Source organism: Pteropus alecto, unplaced genomic scaffold (genome assembly GCF_000325575.1).
Source record: "Pteropus alecto unplaced genomic scaffold, ASM32557v1 scaffold101, whole genome shotgun sequence".
Lineage (NCBI taxonomy): Eukaryota > Metazoa > Chordata > Mammalia > Chiroptera > Pteropodidae > Pteropus > Pteropus alecto.
The window spans coordinates 1,736,359-1,757,321 of record NW_006432945.1 but is presented as its reverse complement, the minus strand read 5'-3'; the positions used below and the strand labels follow the sequence as shown (position 1 = coordinate 1,757,321).

General features: G+C 46.7%; 1 protein-coding gene across 2 annotated transcripts in view; it reads right to left on the bottom strand.

Moving 5' to 3' along the window:
• Positions 1 to 20,164, bottom strand: part of TRAF3IP3 (TRAF3 interacting protein 3) — a 22,056-nt gene extending 1,892 nt beyond the window's left edge. The window contains exons 1-14 of one of the 2 annotated variants that reach the window (XM_006907681.3): positions 19,976 to 20,164; positions 16,031 to 16,434; positions 14,300 to 14,447; positions 14,092 to 14,155; positions 13,807 to 13,831; positions 13,512 to 13,541; positions 13,316 to 13,411; positions 7,389 to 7,460; positions 4,940 to 5,080; positions 4,713 to 4,850; positions 3,375 to 3,510; positions 2,740 to 2,802; positions 1,231 to 1,290; positions 17 to 153 (exon numbers count right to left, since the gene is read on the bottom strand). In XM_006907681.3, coding sequence (XP_006907743.1) covers positions 17 to 153; positions 1,231 to 1,290; positions 2,740 to 2,802; positions 3,375 to 3,510; positions 4,713 to 4,850; positions 4,940 to 5,080; positions 7,389 to 7,460; positions 13,316 to 13,411; positions 13,512 to 13,541; positions 13,807 to 13,831; positions 14,092 to 14,155; positions 14,300 to 14,447; positions 16,031 to 16,375 — 1,455 coding nt within the window. In that variant the 5' untranslated portion in view covers positions 16,376 to 16,434; positions 19,976 to 20,164. Of the gene's footprint in view, positions 1 to 16; positions 154 to 966; positions 1,291 to 2,739; positions 2,803 to 3,374; positions 3,511 to 4,712; positions 4,851 to 4,939; positions 5,081 to 7,388; positions 7,461 to 9,928; positions 12,154 to 13,315; positions 13,412 to 13,511; positions 13,542 to 13,806; positions 13,832 to 14,091; positions 14,156 to 14,299; positions 14,448 to 16,030; positions 16,435 to 19,975 lie in introns of those variants that run through there. The other variant, XM_006907684.3, reaches the window with a different exon arrangement.
• Between the last annotated feature and the right edge of the window lie 799 nt (positions 20,165 to 20,963).

Below are 20,963 nucleotides of genomic sequence, written 5' to 3'. Positions count from 1 at the left end.
GAGGTCACCAGCTCACCTCCTTTTCCTTGGCCTGGAGCTGCAAAGTCTTCTTTTGCAGCTGGTCTCTGAAATCCCAGTCTTTCTCGGTTCCTGAACCCTCAGGCTCCACTTCGTTTTGGGAGGGCTTTGGACTCCTCACGGGCAAAGCCTGATCTAAAAAAGCAGCCAGATTCTCAGTGATAGGTAGGCCCACACCTCTGAGGAAGAGCCCTGTGATAGAGACAACCTCCAGGAGCGAAGCAAAGGGAGGGGAGGGAAAAAGGGAAGGCCTGCTTCTGTGTAGACTTCCTGGACTTTTAAAGAAGGCCCATTGGGACCCTGCTCAGCCTGGACAGAGAGCTGGAATTTAAGCCCCTAGAGGGCAAGGCTGGTATCTTATTTTTCTTTGTATCCTTAGTCCTGTCTAATGCCAGATCCTTCTAGAGAATATTTATTAATCCACTTTCTTTGGTTATAGGTCACATCCTGTCTAGTTAGTCTAGTATGTTTGCTGGATGCTTTTATTGAAGCATATAACCTCTTTTACTTTCTGTCCTCATTTCAGTCATGAGAATGGCAGTCATATCCTAGAATTCATCTTCATGTAGTTAAGGATGGTTTTTCAGCCACCTGGCAGTCTTAGTCTTGTGAAGAGAGCACTGGACTAGGAGTCAGAAATTCTGTTTTCGTGTCTTAGCTGTGTCCTTCATTTGTGTGACCATAGATCTTCATTTTCTAACCCATATCATATGAGTATAGTAATTTCTGCCTTATATTTTACCCAGTGATTGCGATGAGAAAACAGAAGGCCAGTAGTAGATAAATGAGGCGCTTTTGCCCCCTCCATATACATGACAAATTCTTCTTAGGAAGCTAAGGCAGCAGACACTGAAGGGCCAAGAGCAAGGTGACTGTTGCATACGACATGATTTAGACTTGGGAAGTTGGATGTGATTTGGAACGTCAAGTGTAAAAATTGACATGAAATCCTGAGTTCAAAATCAATTTATTGAAATGTTCAACACAGACATGTTTAAAGGGGGAGTAAAAATCCTTTTCACAGTTTATATACCTCTCAGGATAGGAGGCTAACTAGTTGACGTGTTCTCAGAGCCAGTGACCAGTCCTTGAAATGCTTCCCTAGATCCCTGACCTACCAGACTCCTAATAGGTCATGTAGTCCATCCCCCTGCCTCTAGGTGGGCAAGGAAAGAGCAGTATCTTAGAATTTGTGGAAGTAAATTTGCTGACCTTTCTTTGTTAAGAGTTTCTCCTGTTCTTGAAGCTGTAAGGATTGATTCTGAAGCAGACCTGTTGGAAAACACAAGAATGCACTTGTCTGTGCTAGCATATTTACTGCAAAGGATGTCTTTTCAGAACTTTGCTTAGAGCCTTAATTGTTAAAGATGTTCCTATCTGTTATTGGTTGAATTGTGTCCCCCCCTAAATTTATACGTTGAAGTTCTAACTCCTAGTACCTAAGAATGTGGCCTTTTTGGAGATGAGTTCCTCACAGATGTAATTGGGTGAAGATAGGCCATAACGTGTTTGGCGCTCTTAGACGAAGAGAACATTTGGACACAAACATGCATAGATGGAAGACGTGAAGAGACACAGGGAGAAGACGGCTATCTACAAGCCAAAGAAAGTGGCCTGGGACAGATCCTTTCCTCAGAAACCTCAGAAGGAACCAACTTGATTTTGGACTTTTAGCCTCTAGATGTGTGAGATAATAAATTTCTGTTCTTTAAGTCACCCAGTCTGTGCTGCTTTGTTACGAATACACCATCCTTACAGCTCCTCCTCCTATGTCTTTACCTTTAGTCTCCGCTTAAATGTTATAGAAAAAAGACTTTCTCAAGTGACCCTGTATAAAATAGCAGCTGTTTTCCCTTTAACCTGCTTTTATTTTTCTCCAGAGCAGGTATTACTACCTGACATTGATTTGGTCATTGAAACTCCATGCGCTCGTGTAGAGCTTGCTTGGAATGTAAGCTCCATGAGGGAAGGAGCCTTGTCAGTTCTGTTCGTTACTATATCCTCAGTGTAAGTGTCTAGGGTGTCTGGCACTGGTAGGGGCTTGATAAACAGGACTGAATGAATAAAGGCATGCTTTTGAAGTGACTTGTCCCTTTAGCGCCTGCTCTGTGGGAGCTCCGCTTTTGCCGGTTGGTGTTCTTCCTTTCCCCGTGGTTGCCGTGCTCTTTTAATAGTCACTGCTTTGTGCATGAATTTTCTGCACCGGGTGTCAGAGGTTAAGTGGTGGCAGCCAGCAGAGCTAGTAATTGGATCAGGTTCTCAGCTTTTCAGAAATGGCTTACCTCTGAAAAGCCCCTTTTCCTCTTTAGCCCTACTATGTAGTTTTGAAGTAGACTGAGACATGTAGTGTGAGCTTATTTTCTGAACCATTCTTAGTGACAGGTCTATGTGACATAGTCATGCACGTAATAAGTTAGAAAACATAAGATGCCTTAGAAAAACCTAACACTTTTTAAAATCTGCAGTTCTGGGGGAAATGCTGGTGGTTGTCACTGGCGCAGAAGGAGAAAAGTAGAAAAGAAAGAAAAGGGCAGAGGCTGAGAGATAACCTGTGAAGAGCCATGTAAATGACCTCACGTCACAAGAAGAGAGTCTGAAAATGTGCAGAGTAGAGGAGATGCCAGAGACTGGGCCCCAGTCCCTCGATGCCTTTTGTGGAGCAGGAGCACCGGGCACATTGCAAGCCCTGTGCTACCTTCAGAATCTGGAAAGGAAACTTACTCTGCAACTGCTGTACTTTGGTCTCCAGGGTGAGTTTCTCCTCCTCTGACCTCTTTAGCTGATCTGAAAACGAAACAATGCAAACCATAATAGAAGAGCCTAAGACTTAATGAACTCAACATGTGAGGATGGAAATTTGTAACGGGCACTATTCTTGTCACGGCCTCTGTGTCAAGTGGTAGTTGCTGTTTCTTCTACTTGTCTCAGTCCTGAAGAGGCAAACCAGAACCCAGGTACCATGGATTTTATGTGCATCGACAATGTGAGGTTGAGTTAGGTGTTGTGTTTGCGCACAATTTGGTCCTTTCTCAGCTGACACACAGGCTGTGAAGGAAACCTTCACTATGCCTTCTGTTTCAACTGACCTTTCTCTTTCAGATTAGGAATGCAGCCTTCACACATTTGACGGATGTGGGAGCAGCTGTGATCTGGCTGAGGGATGGGCTGGAAAAGAAAGCTGATTCTCTAGTGCTGTGAAATTAACTTTCAGTCTTAGATAAGTAAAACAGCCCTGCCTTTCCCTCAAGGTAAAATGAAATCTCAAAGCCAACCAAACAAATGAAAGACTGAAGTCTTTCCACCCAGCTTCCTTTCTGTGAACTCACTCAGCCAGAGGCCTCCGAGGAGAAGGGTACCTTGTAAGTGCTGGGTATCTGAGCCACACAGGTCTCTGTCCCCCTGCAGGTGTTCAATCTTGGCCTGCAGTTCCTGGTGCTCGTTCTCCAAAAGTCGAAGAGCCTGGTTCATCTGAAGGTCTCTACTGTCTGCTCCCTGCAGGAGGAGGAGGGGCCGGCACAGAAACAGGTCAGTGCTAGGGTGGAGGCTGGGGCAGATCCCACGGAAGAGGAGAGTTGTAGAAAATTGGAGAATTTTACAGATAGAGACTATTAGGGAAATGCAAAAGTAGGGAAGTTTTATTATTCTTTTTTAATACTTCCCTTTTCTCTTTTCCTCACGCATAACAAACTGCATTAGATTTATTTTATTTTTTTTGATATTCATAAGGGACTCATTTGGGTAAATGCCCAAATTAAGGAATACCAAATCATCACTTTTCTAGATGTCTTCACTAAACTTCTAGTACTATCATTTTTTTTGGTAGGGTCATTTTCACAAAGAATTAAGGTTAAAAAGAAAAAGACCTTTATAAGAGTTTCCTCGTAGGTGATGGAGGAAGAGAACAACAAAGATGGAGATGCGGGTGCAATGCAGGGCCAGCTGGGTTCACTCCTTGGATGAGACACCTTGTCTCTTACCAAACTGTATTTGTTCCCTGCTTCAGTAAAATAAACTTTTGAGGTGGTTCTTCAAAATTCCAAACCAAGTAAGTACAATCTACGAACAGTAATAGCTATTATTTATTGAGGGCTCATATGTGCAGGACATTGTGCTAAAGGCTTTGCATGGATAATACCACTCGCCTTGCCGCAATCCTATGATATAGCTACTGTTATCCTCATTTTAGAGATGAGGAAACTGAGGTTTAGGAGGGTTGTTAATTTCTCCCAGGTAATGCAGATTGGAAATGATGGAACCCTTGATACTGCCAAAGACGTGGTAGGTTGTGTTAGTATTCATCCCTTAAGTAAATTGATGACATTCGTTCTGTGCTGGAGTGGGCGTTTCTGAACTGGAGGCTCTCCTGGGAGAGGGCGCAGAGAGTGGGCTGGGATATGACCGTAGGCTGATGAATGTTCCAGCCCTTCGCGTTTGGATGGTGTCATTCCAGTGTACACTTAGTTCGTTTGCCTGAGCAGTGCAGATGTCCTCGCTCAATCAAAATTAGATTTCAGAGCCAGAACAGTGAGTCTGGTACAAAGCAGGCAGTGAACGAGGAACTGAAAGCCGGATGCTCTCAGGTGCCTTTGGGGCCCGCAACCCACCAGCAGCTTCTCTTATCACGGTTGTCACCAACCCCCCTTCCCCTAAACTCTGTCTCTTCCTCCCACTTCCCCTCCCTCAGGGCCTGGTACCTGTAGTTTGGACTGAAGCACGTGGAGTTGGCTTTCCAGCTCTTGGTGCTGGGTCCCCAGGGTCCTCCAGTCCTCCTTCAGCGCCTCGTACTGGCTCCTCCACTCTTCACACTTCTGCTCAGCCAGAGCCAGGGACCTCTGAGGGAGATCAAGGAAGAGGGTGGTACCTTGGGGGTCTCCCAGAGGCCCCCGTCTCCAGTCCCGAGCACCGCGCAGCGCTCCCACACCTGCGTGCTCTGCAGCTGCTGCTCTGCGCTCATTTTCTCCTCCAGCACTTTCTGCAGTGACTCCTTGGCCTTCTGTTCATAGCTGTTTTTCTGATCTTCCATCTCCATTAGCACCTTTTTCATTCCCCAAGGGGAATATTTCTGTAAATTTGATGCAATTCAACAAACACACATTGAGGTGTATGCCAAATCCTGAGCTGGGATACAGAAATGAAAAGAATTTGGTCCTTGCCCACAGGGCAGAGACACCAGTAATCTGGTGGAGCTTTGTTTTCAAGCTGGAGGTGGGCAGGGAGAGTCCCTCAGGTGATGTGAGGGGTGAGTAGGGATAATAAACAGTGCCCTTGACATGCTGGGAATTGTCCCCTAGGCACTTGAAACCCAACATTTCCAAAGAGAAATCATCTTTCTAAACTGCTCCCTCCTCCGGGCTTCCCCTGTCTCAGTGCTTCCCCCATCTCAGTGACCAGCGTCCTCACCCACCCAGTCTCCCAAGCTCTAACCAAAGAGTCATCTTGATTTCTCTCACTTTCTCCCAGTAAGCAGCTGGGCATTGACCCTTGTCCAGTCAACCCTTCCTGTTCACACCTATCTCCTCTCTGTCTCTACTGCCCTGTCCTTAGTTCAGGCTCTAATAATACTATTAGATGGATTAATGTAATCGTCTCCTTATCTTCAAGACTTGCCTCCCGTCAAATTCTTTTAGTCCTGCAGCTGCAGGGTTCTAAAATGCAAATCCGATCCTGTCCTGACCTGCTTAAATCTCAGTGGCTTCTCAGAATCCTCAGGATTAGGTCTAAACTCCTTGCATGGCTCCTACTTACAAGCCCAGACTTTCATTCCCAGACTTTCATTGCCTCTACCCAAGCCGAACTGCTTGCAGATTCTCTAAGCACTTTGCTTTATGGCCTTTGCATTTTCCCATATGGCTGCTTCTGCCTAGAGCATGCTTACCCACGCTTTTCACCTGATTGACTTCTATTCACGCTCATGATTCAGCCCAAGAATCATGTAAGTTCTGATAAATCTTGACTAACCATCTCCATCCCCCAACTCATTACAGATTAGGTAGCTTTTCTTAGTGTTCACATAGTATCCCCTGCATGTCTATCTTTACAGTCTGTGGACTCACCTGTCTGCCTTATGGGACTGTAAACCCCTTCAGGACAGGGGCAAGGAGCATGTTTTTTGTTTGTTTTTTGTTTTTTAATTTTTGTAGCTTCAGGGATCAGAGCAATCCCTAGTAAACTCAATTATTGTTTTAAAATTAATACATTTACATTTTAAAAATTCCTCCTGGCTCAGGGTCAAGAAAAGAGTAATTTTGTAAATTCACTGGGGGATCTTAACCTTCCTATGCCTTTTTCATTTTTATGCCCTTATGATTTTGAGGAAGGCAGACAGCTTTTACTGGGTAAGCAGTAGCCTAGATAATGCAGATTTAAGGATCAGTGTGAAGTCGTTTCCATTTAGCTTGGGAATCATCTGAAAATTTGGACTTAAATGTGAATGGGCCTTATTTCTTGGAATTTTCATTAGAAAGCATATCCAGGAATTATTAGTTGAGGTCGAACATGGGTATGTCTCAGTTATTGGACTTAACTGGCCTGGTCACTGGCCACATTTATTCCCCATTGAAAATGAATGTGTTGGCATTCTGGATTACATGTCAATCTCTTATGAGCGTGGTGGGCATCATTTAGTTCATAAGAATCTGACAAAGGAGGTCATACCGAAAAAACAAAACTCGTAGATCGGCAAATCTATAGACTATGTAATCTCAGTTCTCCTGCAAGGCTCCACCTGTGTGGCCAGGTCTGCCTCATCTCCCTAACTCGAATGGAAGCAGTCTGCCTGCCTCCTCCTATGTGACATCTCCTCACCTATCAGAAACACATCGCTTCTCAAGTGTGAAAGCTGATTTCTTTCTGTCTTTTGTAGTCCAAGATCAGGCCAATCGAGAGAGATAACAATGTCACAGGAAAGCCAAGAGTCGCAATTTTTTACTTTCTCCCTGGGATTGCTATGAGATAAAAGTTGCCCATGGAATGAAAACCATTTTGCAAAATTTCATTATAACATCCAGCTTATCCATTCAAAGGCTGGGACCTGTGCAGGTCTATCTGGGTGGTGTGAATCTTTACCAAGGGTCCCTCCCTACAATTCCAGGTATTCTCAAGGTTCCCTGGAGCTGGCTAAGTGCTTGGTGCTGGGATTTCCTCCCAGGATACAAAGGGAAGGACAGTGGGAGAAAGGGAGAGGAGGACGGAGACAGGGTATGGACATATGGTGAATTGGGGATCAAGGTGAAAATGGCAAAGCCAGAACTGGGTAGTTAGGAGTAGGTGCGTCGATCTCTATCAGGGAGCATTTCTACAGAGAAAGATTGAGGTTCAAGCATTCTTTAATTCTAGATTCCTGGCCTGGAAGGGTCCTCCAGAGTGCTTACCTGGGTACAGGTGAATAGCTGGTTTTCTAAGGATCTCAGTTTGCCCTTCAGTTTGTCTTCATTAAGCTGTCCCTGGAACAAATGGGATGAGTTAATGAGTTTGGGCCAAAATATAGTGTACAAAATGTTTTGTTTGGTATTCCCAGCCTACTGCCTAGAACATGATCTGTGCTCAATGTTTGGAGAACTTAACTCTTTTAAGAGGTAGGGAGGAAGAAAGATGACAAAGGATGTTTGTGTAGAAGAGGCTCTTGTCTTTTTTTTCTGGAATAGGAGAAGGAAGAATCAGACTGGCCTCCAAAGTCCTCTCTGTACCTTGAGCTTCTCTATGAAATGGCTCAGGGTATCACAGCAGAGATCCAGTTGAAGGAACGTTTCCCGTAACCCCCCATTACCTCTCTCCCCTGTCTGTCTAGGCTCTTCTGTACTCCTCACCTTCTCTCAGTCTTATACATGGACCTTTACCTCTAAAATATAGACCAGTAAGGCTAACAGGGTCTCTCCTCCCAGGGGGAATATACATTCTCTCCTTTACCCACTGTTGTGTCCCCCACCAGCACCGCAGAATGTGACTATTTGGAGACAGGGTCTCTAAAGAGGTAATTAAGTTAAAATGAGGTAATTGGCGTTGGCCCCGTTCCAGTGTGACTGGTGTCCTCATGGGAAAAGGAGATTAGGACATCAGGGTACACAGAGAGAGGAAAGACCATGTGAAGACCCAGGGAAAGGCAGCCACCTGCAAGCCAAGGAGAGAGGCCTTAGAAAAAGCCGACCCTGTCGACACCTTGATCTCAGACTTGTAGCCTCCAGAACTGTGAGAAAATAAACTTCTGTTGGTTAAGCCACCTAGTCTTTGGTATTTTCTTTGGCAGTCCTAGCAAACTAATATACTCTCTTCCCTGACACACACTCACACGCACACACGACTCAAAATGAGAAATTCTTTAAGAAAGCAAGAAATAGAGGAGAGAGATTAATGTAGGGTGTGTGGTTAGAGAGCTTTCCAGAAAGCCAGATTCTATTTCTTCATAAGCCGGGTCTGTCACATGCCATCGTGGACATTCCAGGAGGGATGCTAATCTCAAGGCTGAAGGTGGAGAAGAGCCAGCAGATACCTTTTCTCCATTTTTCAGTATTTCAGCTGAATAGCTAACTTCCTCGCTGCTTTGTTCTGCCCTCCACCTATAGACTTGTCCCTTTCTCTCAGTTTGGGCTTTTGTTTTTCCAGCCCTGAGTTTGGTTTATGGTCGTGTATATGACTGAGTGTGGGGAGGGGAGGGTGCTTTCGAGAGCTAGTTTCCTAGAGAAAAGGCCTTGGGTCTCTTTAGGAGTAACCGATTTTCATATCCTTTTTTCTGGCTTTTTCCAGCCAGGCCCTCCCTGTAGGACACTCTTGAGGTCTAGAAATTGTATCTTTCCTCAGGCCTGAGGCTCCAGGGCTCTTCTCAGTCAAGCAGCTTGGATGTTTCCAGCCCTCACAACAGTTCCGGTCTGTAACGGCCTGGGGCAGAGGAAGGAACTCTGTTTTGAGGTCTGTGCCCCTCTGCGTTTCAGGGCACCTGGGCCAGGCAGGAAGTGGTATCTTACAGCTCCTGTTTTGCTCTTGTTTGGCTGATTCTTCTAACCACGGGAGCCAGGGGGCGCCCCCACCCTTTCTGCTTCCTGTGTTACTCAGCTGGGCCTCGCAAAAGCAAAAGGCTTTGCCAAAAATAATTTTTCCAAGTGTCTCCTCCTATTAATGTTTTTCCTAACGTCTCGCATGAGAGCCGGGAGTCGGGAATTTGGCCTGTATGATAACCACAGGGTTTGGGGGCAGATGAAAGAGATGGACAAAGTCTTCCCCTGTCCTGGGCTTTGGAGTAACTGCTACAGGGCTGCATTCCCCCCGAGTGGCCTGTCTATTGTCAACGCACAGACCCTGAAATCCGACCCCTTGGCACCCACTCTCCTGCTTTAGATCTCCTTCGGACTCACCGGACTCACCGTGCAGATTGCAGTCAAACCCACAGAGTTTAAGGTTTATCTTGCTATAGTTTTGGAAGAAAACAACCAGCCTGAAGCAAAGTTCTTACATTTCTCCCAGTCTCCTACCCCTTTTGGGTAATTCCTCTCTCCTCCTCCCATAACTGTGGTTTTAATTTGATATTTGCCTCATCCAACTGTTTTTGTATTTTAGCCGCACCCTAGATTACTTTTCCATTCATGTTGCAGTAGAAGACAATTTAGGATAGCCCTTTCAGTGGGATGAAGGGCCACCCAAGTCTGGGGTTTTAAAATATCTCTTGTCCACAGCTCCGATTTCCCAGACTCCCCAAGGCAGGCAGGACAGTTGCAGCCAAATTGTTGCAAATGGGGCGTTTAGTTTCCTGGTCTGAGCCCCAACTTGCCCCACGTGAAGCCCAGTAGTACTGTATGTGGGGTGAAGCACCTTTTACAGTCCTATGGTGGACTTTTTTGAGCAATTGCACCGCTGGAGCCCAGGGCTCAGGGGATACAGTACCCCTATTTGGAAAAGGGAGCAAGGCGGAGGCCATACACACCTGGTGCCGGTCTGAGGGCTTCAGCTCCTGCTTCTGCGTGGCTTTCCCCTGCCTCTGATCTGTTTGTTCTCCAGAAGCACAAGCAGCTAGCTCACCACACAGCCGACCCACACAGCTCGTTTCTGTTCTAGCAGAGGTGGCTTAGGACTTGCAGCCAATCCCCTGCTGCATTGTCATCTCAAGATCTCATTTCCACTTTGCGGAACTTAAAAACCCACTTGTGTCCTGCTCCTGTTTTTGTATTGCCCAGTGCTGAGAGCTCACTTTCTCTCCCGCCCGAACCGTTTCTGTTCAGAAGGTTGGAGTCTCAGTAGTGCCCTGGGGTCTATTGCATCCAAAAGGCCCAGAGTCAGCTTGGAGGTGGAGGCGATGGTGGGAGCCGATCCTGGCGGTTCTGACAGTTTGCACTGAGCTTTTCTGCATGTGAAATTCGAGATTCATATCAAGGATGCCAAATGGGAAAAATAAACGCCTGACCTGGGCCGAATGCCAGAGTTCCTATTCTGACCACATTCTCCCAGTTTTTTTCCCCAAGTATCACAAACTGGGGCTGTCCTTTCTTTGAAGTTGAGGCTTCCGTGGGAGGTAGAAGGTTGAATTGTCTTGTTTTGAGGGAAGCAAAAGCTATTAACTGAAAAGTATGAGACCATTTTTCTTAAAAACAGGAAGCTGGGGCGTTGGTAGGGAGGAGGAAGAGAAGGGTGAGTAGTGGGAGGGATGGGAAGAAGGGAGAGAGAAAACCACAGCGGAGGAACCTCTGCTGGAGTATGGAGTGAAACTGCCCCTCTTGGTCTACCTGTCTCTTAACTCCCCTTCCCATTCCCACCCGGCTTGCTGTCATTCACGCTCCGATTGTGTCTTACCTGAGATATAAGAGTTTCACCCCCCACCCCTACGCCCCAGAGCTAGGGTCCTCATTGTTATCAGAGAACCTTTTAAAGCAGATCTCATCATTCACTTTCCATTCAGTTCCAGAGCTATAAATTGAGTTCCTTCTAAGGATGGGCCAGACATTGTAGGACTTTAAACCCACATGAAGCATAGTTCCGTTGCTACCCTGCTTATCCTCTATAGCAGTGTTTCTCAAACCGGGTGTAATACAAAATCTCATGGATCTGAGATATCTGTGTTTTTCCTCTAAAATGGAGTCCATACATTATTTAGGTTTGAAATACCCTGTTAAACAGAAAAAGTTTAAACCTCATAATTCTAAAGACCTGTTAGGCCATTTCTGGTCTTTGGAACTCTCCTGACGTGATCCCTTAATTTCAGCCACACTCTGCTACATGCAGTGCTTTGTCATACCTACACCTGTCATCATTCTGGTTTCTTTACCTTTCTGCTTTTTCTTCCCCATCATCCTTCCCACTTCTGTCCTGGTAAACTCCTACTCATCCTTCATGACCCAGCTGAAATGGTGTCTGTCTCGTAGAGCCTACCCTATTACACCTCGGGCAGAATAATAGCTGTCTTCTCTTTAGCCTGTGTCACTTTGTAGACACTGCTGTTGTAGCTTTATCATGCTGTATTAGATTGTCTATTACATGTTTCTCTCTTCCTGGCTGGAGCGTGAGCTTTTCAGGAGTAAGGACTCTAGTCTTTTTTTCCCTTGTAACACAGAGCCCAGCATGTAGTGGGAACTTATCAAATGTCTGTTGAATAAAGGAGTTAGATGATCTCGATTTAGTTCAGCACTGGAAGCCACCTGGCATGCACAGCTGTCTGCCCCAAGCTCCTGGTCTACTGATGGAAATGACTTCCTTAAATCAGGAACTTCGAACATAGATGCCTAAACCCAGGTACAATGACAGATGTGAGGAGGAAGGGCCGAGCTTGGGAAGCGTTTTACATCACTGCAACGTCTCAGTTTTGTTCCACCCCCTTACGTTTCTCTGTCTAAGCACAAGCCGTCTATGTGGCAGGTTAGCTGTTCACTGAGGCCCGTGAGGTTGTGCGTTCTCTCTTTGCACCTGGTGCTTTATGCTCTGGTGGTGCCAAATGTCTGCAGCTCCCTGAACGCACTAGTCTAGGGGTTTCAGTGTGGGGTCCTTCAATGTGGGAACCCACGAGACCTTTGCAAGGGAGGTCTTCCCTTTTCCAACTACAGATCTGAATGAAACCAAGTTTTCTTCATATGCTTCAACCAAAAATGGAGTATCGCAGCACATTGACCATGGCCGTTTTCCATTCAACCAGACATTGAAAAGATCTGCATATGTTTAAAGCAGTATTACTCCTCTCACTATTTTTTGAAAAATATACTTATTGTTTGTAAAATTATAGAATTCAGGTTAACGTAAGGGATTTACTATTGTGATTTTTAAATTAATATATTCGTATTAAACTTAAGATTACATATTAATTAAGATTAAATATATTAAGAGTCCTGTTTTAATTTCTAATATGGTAAATTCTGATATGGTAAATATAAAAAATTTTGGGGGGTTTCAAGAAAGTTTTTAAAGAGTACAAAGGGGTTCTGAGATTAAAAAGTGACTCATTGCACAAGACAATATTGTGTCTCTTGGTCTTTGCCTGTGCTGTACGCTCTGCCTAGAGTATAGTACCTTCTTCCACATGTGCCTGGAAAATACTTATATAACTGTAAATATTTCCCTGGTTCTCATATTCTCTAGAGTTATTCATTCCTTCTTGTATAGTACTAAATCCTGAAAACATTTATTTCTTAAATCTCTGCATTGTTTAGGCATCTGTCTCCCTGACAAAACCACAAACTCTCTAAAAGCAGGAACCTTGTCTAATTAATCTCATTATTTCCAGTGCTTGGTACAGAGAATATGATCTATGAATATTTGCTGAATAAATGGACTAAAATCAGGAGGTCTGAATTTTAGTTTCAGTTCTGCCTCTGACCATCAGTGTGATTTTGAGTAAGTCACTTGACTTCTCTGACACTTAGTTTTCTCATTGTCAAAAGGAGAAAGTTAGACTAGCTCTCCAAGGCCCCTTCGCACTCTGACATTCATGTCTGGGCTGAGTAGTAGGTGTGTGCTGGCTTGGGGTTAATGTTGCTGTGAATTCATACAGAAATAGTTGACATTTACCACACTCAGTAATGTTAAATGTACCAGATATACTAGGATCTTCTTTTCTTCTAACAAATTAAAAAATGGGAATTCTTGCCCTTTTTGGTTCTGGGCTTTAGAGCTGGTCCCTGACACCTGGAAGGCAAGTGTGGGATGACCCCGGATTTAGCAGAGCCCTCCCATATGTTTATTGTCACCTGTTTGACCTCTAGGTCTCAGTACTGTCCCTTCAGTGTGGAGAAAACCTCTCCTCTTGCTGGGATGGTATGGAAAGAAGAATGAGATGGACACACTTAAAAGCCCGTGAGCTTTGTTCAGACTACGATTTCATTTCCATTACCTTCCAAGAGCTGTCAGAGGCCCGAATCAAGGTGGACAGTAGGTCTTGGAGAACCACCATTTTCTGTTTTAGAACCAGCTCCCTTTGTAGGGCCTCCTGGCGGGGGGCAAAACACAAGAGGGTAAGATTCACTTAGAGGAGGAGGGAGTAGATGGAAGGAGGAGCTGAGGGGACAGACAGTTCAGATGTTACTTACTTTGAGGTACTCTGAGAGCTGGATGATTTCCTAGAGAGAAAGAAAAAAGGTATCCAAGAAGATCTAGTTCTCCTAAAGTCCCAGGACATGGAACCAGAGCCAGAGTTGGCTTATGTAGAGTAAACTTTCTTTCTTGGTTCAGAGAGAGTCCCTTCAGCCCCGCATGTGTACGCCCATCCAGGGAGAAGGTGTCCCTCTATCCCAGCTGAGTTTATAATGGAATTCCCAAATGTTAGGTCTTAGAGGAGCTTAGATACCATTTAATTCAACCTTTCCAAGGTGAGGATTTTCTTACCTTGTCTAGAACTGCAACTCCACAACTGGGAAGAGAGGAAATAAAACAAAAATGACAATGGATCAAAGAAAGTAGCACCATTGGGAGGCAGTGGGTTGGTTCCTTCTCTAATCTCTTCTGAAGAGCCAAATGGGTGAGGAAGGCCTTCCTCTTAATTAAGGTGGACGTGGAAATTCATCGTATACCCTCTCTAAGTACTAGGTGAGGGTATTCAGGTAAAAGCTTAGAAGAGAGGAGTGGGCGGGATGCCAGAGAGTTGGAGTCAGGAGCATGAAAGGTACTCACTTGGTTTGCTGACTGGCATCATTCTTGGTTGTTGGCTGCACTGCTCTTTCCTTTGTCTGAGTCCCTGAGAGATAAAGTGATTCAGAACTCATGGGGGAAGACGTGGGGGAAGTGGGGAGGGATGGGGACTCTCCACTGCCAGTGCTCTGGGACTGACGAGGCAGGATTCTCTGCAAGCCCCAGTGAAGGAGGGAGACTCTGCTCTTACCACGGTGATGTTTGGGTGGCTTCTTGATGGGAAAGTCCCGTGGTGGGAGGCCCCCGGCCTGAGACGGGGGGTGATCAGCCAGATCCCTCCAGATGCATAAGAGAGGGTGATGCTGGGTTGGAAAGGCCTCAGAGCTGGTCCCTGACACCTGGAAAGCAAGTGTGGGATGCTGGAAACCTCGAGCCTCTTAGAATGGGATTCTCCAGCTGATTGCAGAAAGATGAACCAATGACCAAGTTTCAGGTCTAGAAAACTGAAGCAATCCCTTCAAGCCTTCAAAGCTACAAGGTTATTTGCTCTTGCCCTCCCTTTCAGGAATGCTCCTTCTCAGGCCAGGCAAATCAGGAGCAGGGCTTGTCTCCAGGTACACTCTCTAGAATCCCTGATCTATCTTGTTTGGTCTCAGCCACTTCCACAGCCAGCATGGTGATACGGGAAGAGAACTGGTCTGAGTGGGGAGCGAGGGGACCAGGGATTAGAGCCTGCCTTTTCCGGGTCTTGGTCTCCTCTCAGTGTAATGAGTTTGGAGTGGATGATCTGTAAAGTCTTTTTCATATTCTAGAGATGGCTTCCTTCTTCCTAGTAATAGCTGGAATATCGTTGAGGCATGTATGAAGAGAAGGTAAAATAGGGAGTTGTAGGGAGGGGTGTAGTAGTAGTTGGCACAATTTAGTCTGTTCTTTTAATATATTCTTTTTACACACTCAAAAATTCTAGGCTTATAAAACTAAAAGGATAAGAAATACTTGTGGAATCTAAGCATGGGGACAGACTCAATCTCAATAAAACCTTAGTTGATAGGCTCAGGTGGAGTTCTTTAGTTAATTGTGTTTCTTAATCTTTTTCTCCTTAATTTTTTTTTTTTTCAACAAAAGCATTCAGCAACCTTCTTGCCTTAGAAAGTACACAGTTGGTTTTATCTTACAGTTGGGCTCAAGGATCATTTTTCTGAACAGCACCTCCTGTTGTGGACAGCAGATCTCATAGTTAAGCCCTGACCCAGCACCTTCCCTGAGTGGGTCACGATGCCGGGCATTTGCAGGGAGTGTCGGCATGCTCACAACACGGATGTGAAGACACAGTAGTTTGCTGGCTGAGGTCATTTTAACTTACCCTGGTTTTTGCCAACACTGCTTCTTCCCAGGCCAGGTTAATGGGCACTCTAAGATTACTTAATCTTAGAGGATTTATAACCTCAGAAGGACCACAGAGAGCAGAGGTGAAGAAGCCAGAGAAGGCTTCCTGGACCAGATGAGGCCTTAGCTGAGCAAATTTAGTGGAATTGGAATGGCCCATTCCACTAATGAGAAAGAGAGAAGACACCCACCTCACAGCAGGATAGAGGAGAGAAGTGTGTGTGTGTGTCAAGGGGGCATTAAGAAGATTGGCCCGTGTACCTGGCATACAATAAAATGATGGATGAAAGAATGCTGTAGAAGATACGTATATTTTGCCTAAAGTTAAACTGGTATTAGGAATTAGCTATGGAATCGTTTTTAAAATTATTATTTTTTCTCCTATGAGGCAAGTGTAAAACAAAAAAGTAGCTAAATAAACAAACAAAAAACACAACATCAAAAATCTCTGAATGAGCAAGTGGCTAAAGGGAGACTTTGCTATATGACTGAGAAAGAAGGGACTCAATTCAAATAACTTTTTAGTGACCTTGAACCCACTTACCCCCTTGACACCCCCTCCCCTGAAAGCAGTGTATCCCTCGACACGGCCCACCTGTTGTCTGGGGGAAGGGATCCTGTTGGCCCAAGACAGAGGCTTCCTGAGTTCAGTCGCCTGGCCTGGCCTCCTGGAGAAACGTTGCTCCCGGGCCCGGGAGCTCCGTGCTTTGCCCTCCTCCTCCACCTCCAGGTTCCTTCTCCTGAAGAACTGCTGCTGTCGGGCTCTCTGGAGATGTTCTTTTTGCTGGGTCCTCAGCACCTTCCCTACCTGGCGGCAAGTGGTCACATTGGGACGGCAGCGACGGCTTTCACGGGTCTCCTGCCGACGCTCACACTTGGCCTCGTAGCTCTCGGCCCACCAGGCCAAGCCAGGGGAGGGCCTGGGGTCTGGGCTGATCATGATGATCTCCTGAGCACCTGTTGTGCTTGGCTTCCAGTTCCTGGAATAGCTGCCTGGGCCTGCCAAATGCCAAGAGGGAGGAGTAAGGGAGGGGTCAAGAGATGGGCAGAAAAATGACTATCTGCCTCGACAAGGGGGCAGAAATAGCACATACGTGTGGGTTGAAAACTGAGGGGGTTTTGATGTCAAACTGGGAGTCAAGACTCCTGGATCTAGTCTCTCTGCTAATTTCTCCTTTTCTCTGGCCTTAGCAAAGTGTCTCCCCCTCTGCAAAGTGGAAAGGTCTTTCTGGCTGCCACTTCTTCCTTGAACCAAACATCTCACCCTGCCTCTAATCAGGGGGCCATGAGAAATAATTGATAAAAATCATCGAGAGCGTGTAACCTTTTGGACGGCAGGGATGTATTCATTTTCCAGGGACTTCTAGAGAGTCAGTTAAATTGGCTCCCTGTTCCCAAATCTAAAGGAAAAGCCAGCACCTTTACTGCTCTCTCAGCCCAAGTTGTTACTAGAATGGATGAATGGCCTGGAGGGATAACCAGACCCCCCAAGGTGCGGCCAGGCCTGAGACCAACATCACTGCTTTCTTCTTAGCTCTTAGCAGCTAATGTGAGCCTGGCCCTGGGCATGGTTCCCAAGGAAACCCCACCCTAATTGCTCCAGTCATGAATTCCAGACATTGGCCCATTGGCACTCCACTCAGCCCAGGACTGGGCTCCGACTCTGAGGTGCAGGTCAACGCGAATCGGTATTGGCCAAACACCTGCCACAAGCCCAGTGCTGGCGGAACCTGTTTCAGAGCTTCCAGCTTCATCACTCAAGGCTGAGGGCTCTGTTTTTTTGGAATCACCTCCCTGTCAAAGCTAAGTATGGTGCCAAGTCTGCTTTCCTAAGCCCAGACACAGACTGTGCCATCAAAACCAGCAGCCACATAGATTACACCTCAACAAGGCTATTGCAAGCGAAAATGAAACAAAAACAAAAACAGTAACCAAAAGTCCCCTGGCCTTTGTGTAGAGGCCACACTTTGTGCCCCCTTTTCATGGCCTTTCCAGCTACTCACATAACCCTCAAATTCTATTTTCTTCTCTGTGTCCTTTTCTCTCAGACTCTTCCTTACCTATCTTCTGCAAATCTGTTTATTCTCCTAGAACCCTCTGGTAGCTCGGTTGAGTTGGGTGCTGGGCTTGGCTGAGCTGGGTCCTGAGCACTGGAAATTCTGTGCCCTGCCTCCACTGGTCACCAGAGCGACTGGGAGGGAAGAGGGACTCCCCCTTACAGCTGCCACTTCTCTTGGTGCCACAACCTTACTACCCACTACCCTGGGAACCTTAGTTCCTGGGTAGGCCAGAGAAGGGTACCTCATCTTCACCGACAGCTCAGCTTCGCCGGCTCTGGCCCCTTGGGCTTATTTATAGGCCAAGCTGATGCAACAGGTAGCAGCCTCTCTGCCCCTTCACTGGAACTTCGCTGCCCCTCTGGCTCAGTCCGGAATTCTCTAGAATTCTCTGCGAGACTCTTGCTCTCCCTCTGATCACACCGCTCCTTCTCTAGGGGCATGGGTGGACTGGTCTCTCTCCCTGAGAAGGGTCTTATGTGGTCAAGCCCTGTATGCTCTCACCTGCCTGACTCTCGAGGCTTGGCGGGCACACTCTGATCTTCAGCAGGGCTGACCCCAAGCAGAGCTGTGAGGTCGTCCATGCTTGTCCTCTGGCCCTATCCCTGGATCGCTTCCACTTTCTTTAGCCTTTTCTCCTCACTCTGTAGGGGTCTCCTGACTTCCCACTTGCCACTTTCTGTATTTAAAAACCTAGATAAGGACCTAAGAGGCCCATTCATATTAAGTTATAAGGACTGGATGCAGGAACTAGAAACTCCATGTCCAGAATCTATACCGTGCCATCCTATGCCACAGCCCCTGGCTATTCTGCCATGGATGGGGAGGTGAGGGAACCCTGGCTCTGGGCTCAGACTGTGCGGCTTTATGTCCTGGCTCTGTGCCCTACTACCTATGTGCTTTAGAACAAGCTATTAAATATCTCTAAGCCTCAGTCTCCTCATTTATAAAATGGAAAGCTACCTCATAAGATTATGAGGATTAAAGAGAAAACACGTGTTAAGCATCTGGCACATAGCACACAATAAATGTTAACTTTCTGTAATAATAATGAACTATGATCCTGTCCTGCTGATCTTGGATACTGAAGACTCGGTGCTATGAGACAAAGGTCCCAAGCTAACAGCACTCCCCGGACCAAGAACACCCCATCCTCTAGTCCCCTGACCTCTTCTCTCTTTGAAGGGGTACAGTTCACCGCATGGGGAGGTGCTGACCTCAGCCTGTAATCATATTTACTACTCTGGTTCATCTGACCTCTGGGTTTGGGCCACAAGGAGAAAAGATTTCTCTGTGGTCTGAGCACAACCATCTTCTCAATTAGGCCTGGCAGAAAGATAAAGAAGAGACGGGGGGTGAAGAACTGGTGTCCAGCCTGCCTGCATCCCACTAGTAAACGTGGGATGCCAGGTCCCGCGCTGTTTGGCTCCAGGTGAGGCGGAGGAGGTGGACCTCTGGTTATGGGGAATCCTTCCACCGTCTCACTGTGAGAGGAAAGGGCTGTGGGGAGGAGACGAGAGAAGATCCTTCTGGACTCTACTGGGCTGTCTGTGCTCGTCTGCTGGAACCCTCGCTGCCGGCTCTGCTTCCTCAGGGGCAGATGTTGGGGCTTGTTACCTTAGCAGGGAGTTGCAGTAGAAATGGCTCCTCAGAGAAGCGGGGCATTCCTTGGCCCCCACGGCCTCACAGCTGGGAGATTTGGTGCAGACAGCTGAGTTGGATCATACCAAGCTTTCTGGGGCAGCTTGGCTATCTTGATTTGCTTAAACACAAGAAGCCATATGGGATGGCTGACTAACAGGAATGGGCTGTAGAAGAAAAAGGAACTGGTCCCTATGTGGTTCAAGGAAAGGTCACTGGGCCACTGCCTGGGCTTTCTGGCATCTGTGGGGGGCTCCTTGGCAGTATGACAGGGCCCAGTTGGAGCTTGGAGGAGACATACTGGCTAGGGGAAGTTCTCCACACTGCCAGAGAGGGACATCCAGGTGCTGCCTCTCGCCTGACAGTGCTTTGTCGCTGCCTGTCTAGGTCTCTGCTCCTACTTCCTGGCTGTGTGTGTGCAGCGAATGGCTTCCTGCACGGGCCTGGCCTTCCCAGGCCAGAACTCTTGGTGTGAGCCGAGAAGGGTCTACACGTAAGCTGCTGGGAAGGCAGCTTCTTGTTTTGGGAATTCCTGCTTTGGAGGAAGTGTAAAAGATTGGTAAACTAAGCCTCTGTCACTGGGTAGCCTGAACCCTGTCATTTGACTCACTCCTAATCTAATCTGATGGATGGAGCGTGGAAGCTGTACCGCTGGGCCGTGGCCAATGGCTCTGAAAACGAACACAGCGTGATTTCTTGGTTACCCAACACCCAATGCTCTTAAACTATTCCATCTGCTCTTGTGTCTCCCCTTCAGCCCAAGGAAGCTTGGAGCGTCTTCTGTCCCACCCTAGAGTCGGAAGTCCCCAACCTAGACGCAAAAGCACATCCTCCTCAGTTACCTCTGGTCCCAGGCTCCAACCCAAGCGGCTCAGGAAAGCTTTCCAGTTCCTGGGCAGATCTTGGTTCTGGTCTCAGATGGGGCAAGACAGCAGTCGAATAAAGTGCAAGCTCTCAATCCGTGGCTCTGGGCCCCCTTAGCATTTCCCTTCTTGGTACTGTGTTTCTTTTTGCACAGAAGCCTTGCTGAAACAGGAAACAGACAAAGCCGCAATGCTTGCTCACCCAGTTCCCCTCTCTTGCTCTCCGGCACAATCTGAGTGGGCCCCTGAACCCTTGAGGCCTCCAGGGCTGGGCTCAGGAGCTCCTCCCTGAGGTGGGCACCCCGGCCATCCTTTCTCTTGCTGTTGGATTGGTCTGAGCTCTTGGACAGTTTCAAGTCAATATCCCTTTCCAGGAGTAGACAAGGATGGGTCGGACATAAACCTCGCAGTCTCTGTTAGGGGGAAAATGCCTTTGACCTAGAAGAGATGGTCCCACTGTAGGCTTTCACGTACATCGGGTAGCTCTCTGTGTAAGGACTTTCTCTTTAGTTACCTCTTCTAAGTCCTGGTGTTGTAAAGAGTTTCTTCTCTTCGAAGTACCTGGTGTCTTTTTCAGAATTCTGAAATGAAGCCAGCTCTGAATTTGCTCCTTTCTGAAGCATGGGGGGTGGTGGTGGGAGGCAGTGTGAAAAGGTGGTTGGCGGGTGGCTGGGGAATGAAGGGAGCAATAACAGGCAGAATCTTATTAAAAATTTCCTAGTCAATTGGACTAGGAAATTTGGAGAAAAGCTAAAAGGAACTGATCTGTGTGCATTACAAAGAAACTATTATAAATGATATAATTAGGGAATTTCCAATAAATTCAAGGATAAGATGGTGGAAAGAGAACCGGATTAAGACACGTTAACCGAATAGTTTTGTAACCTCGTGCAAGTCACCTTGTCTGAACGGTCCATTCAGTACGGTGGTTGGATGATTTATATGGCGCCTATTAATTCTAAGGCTT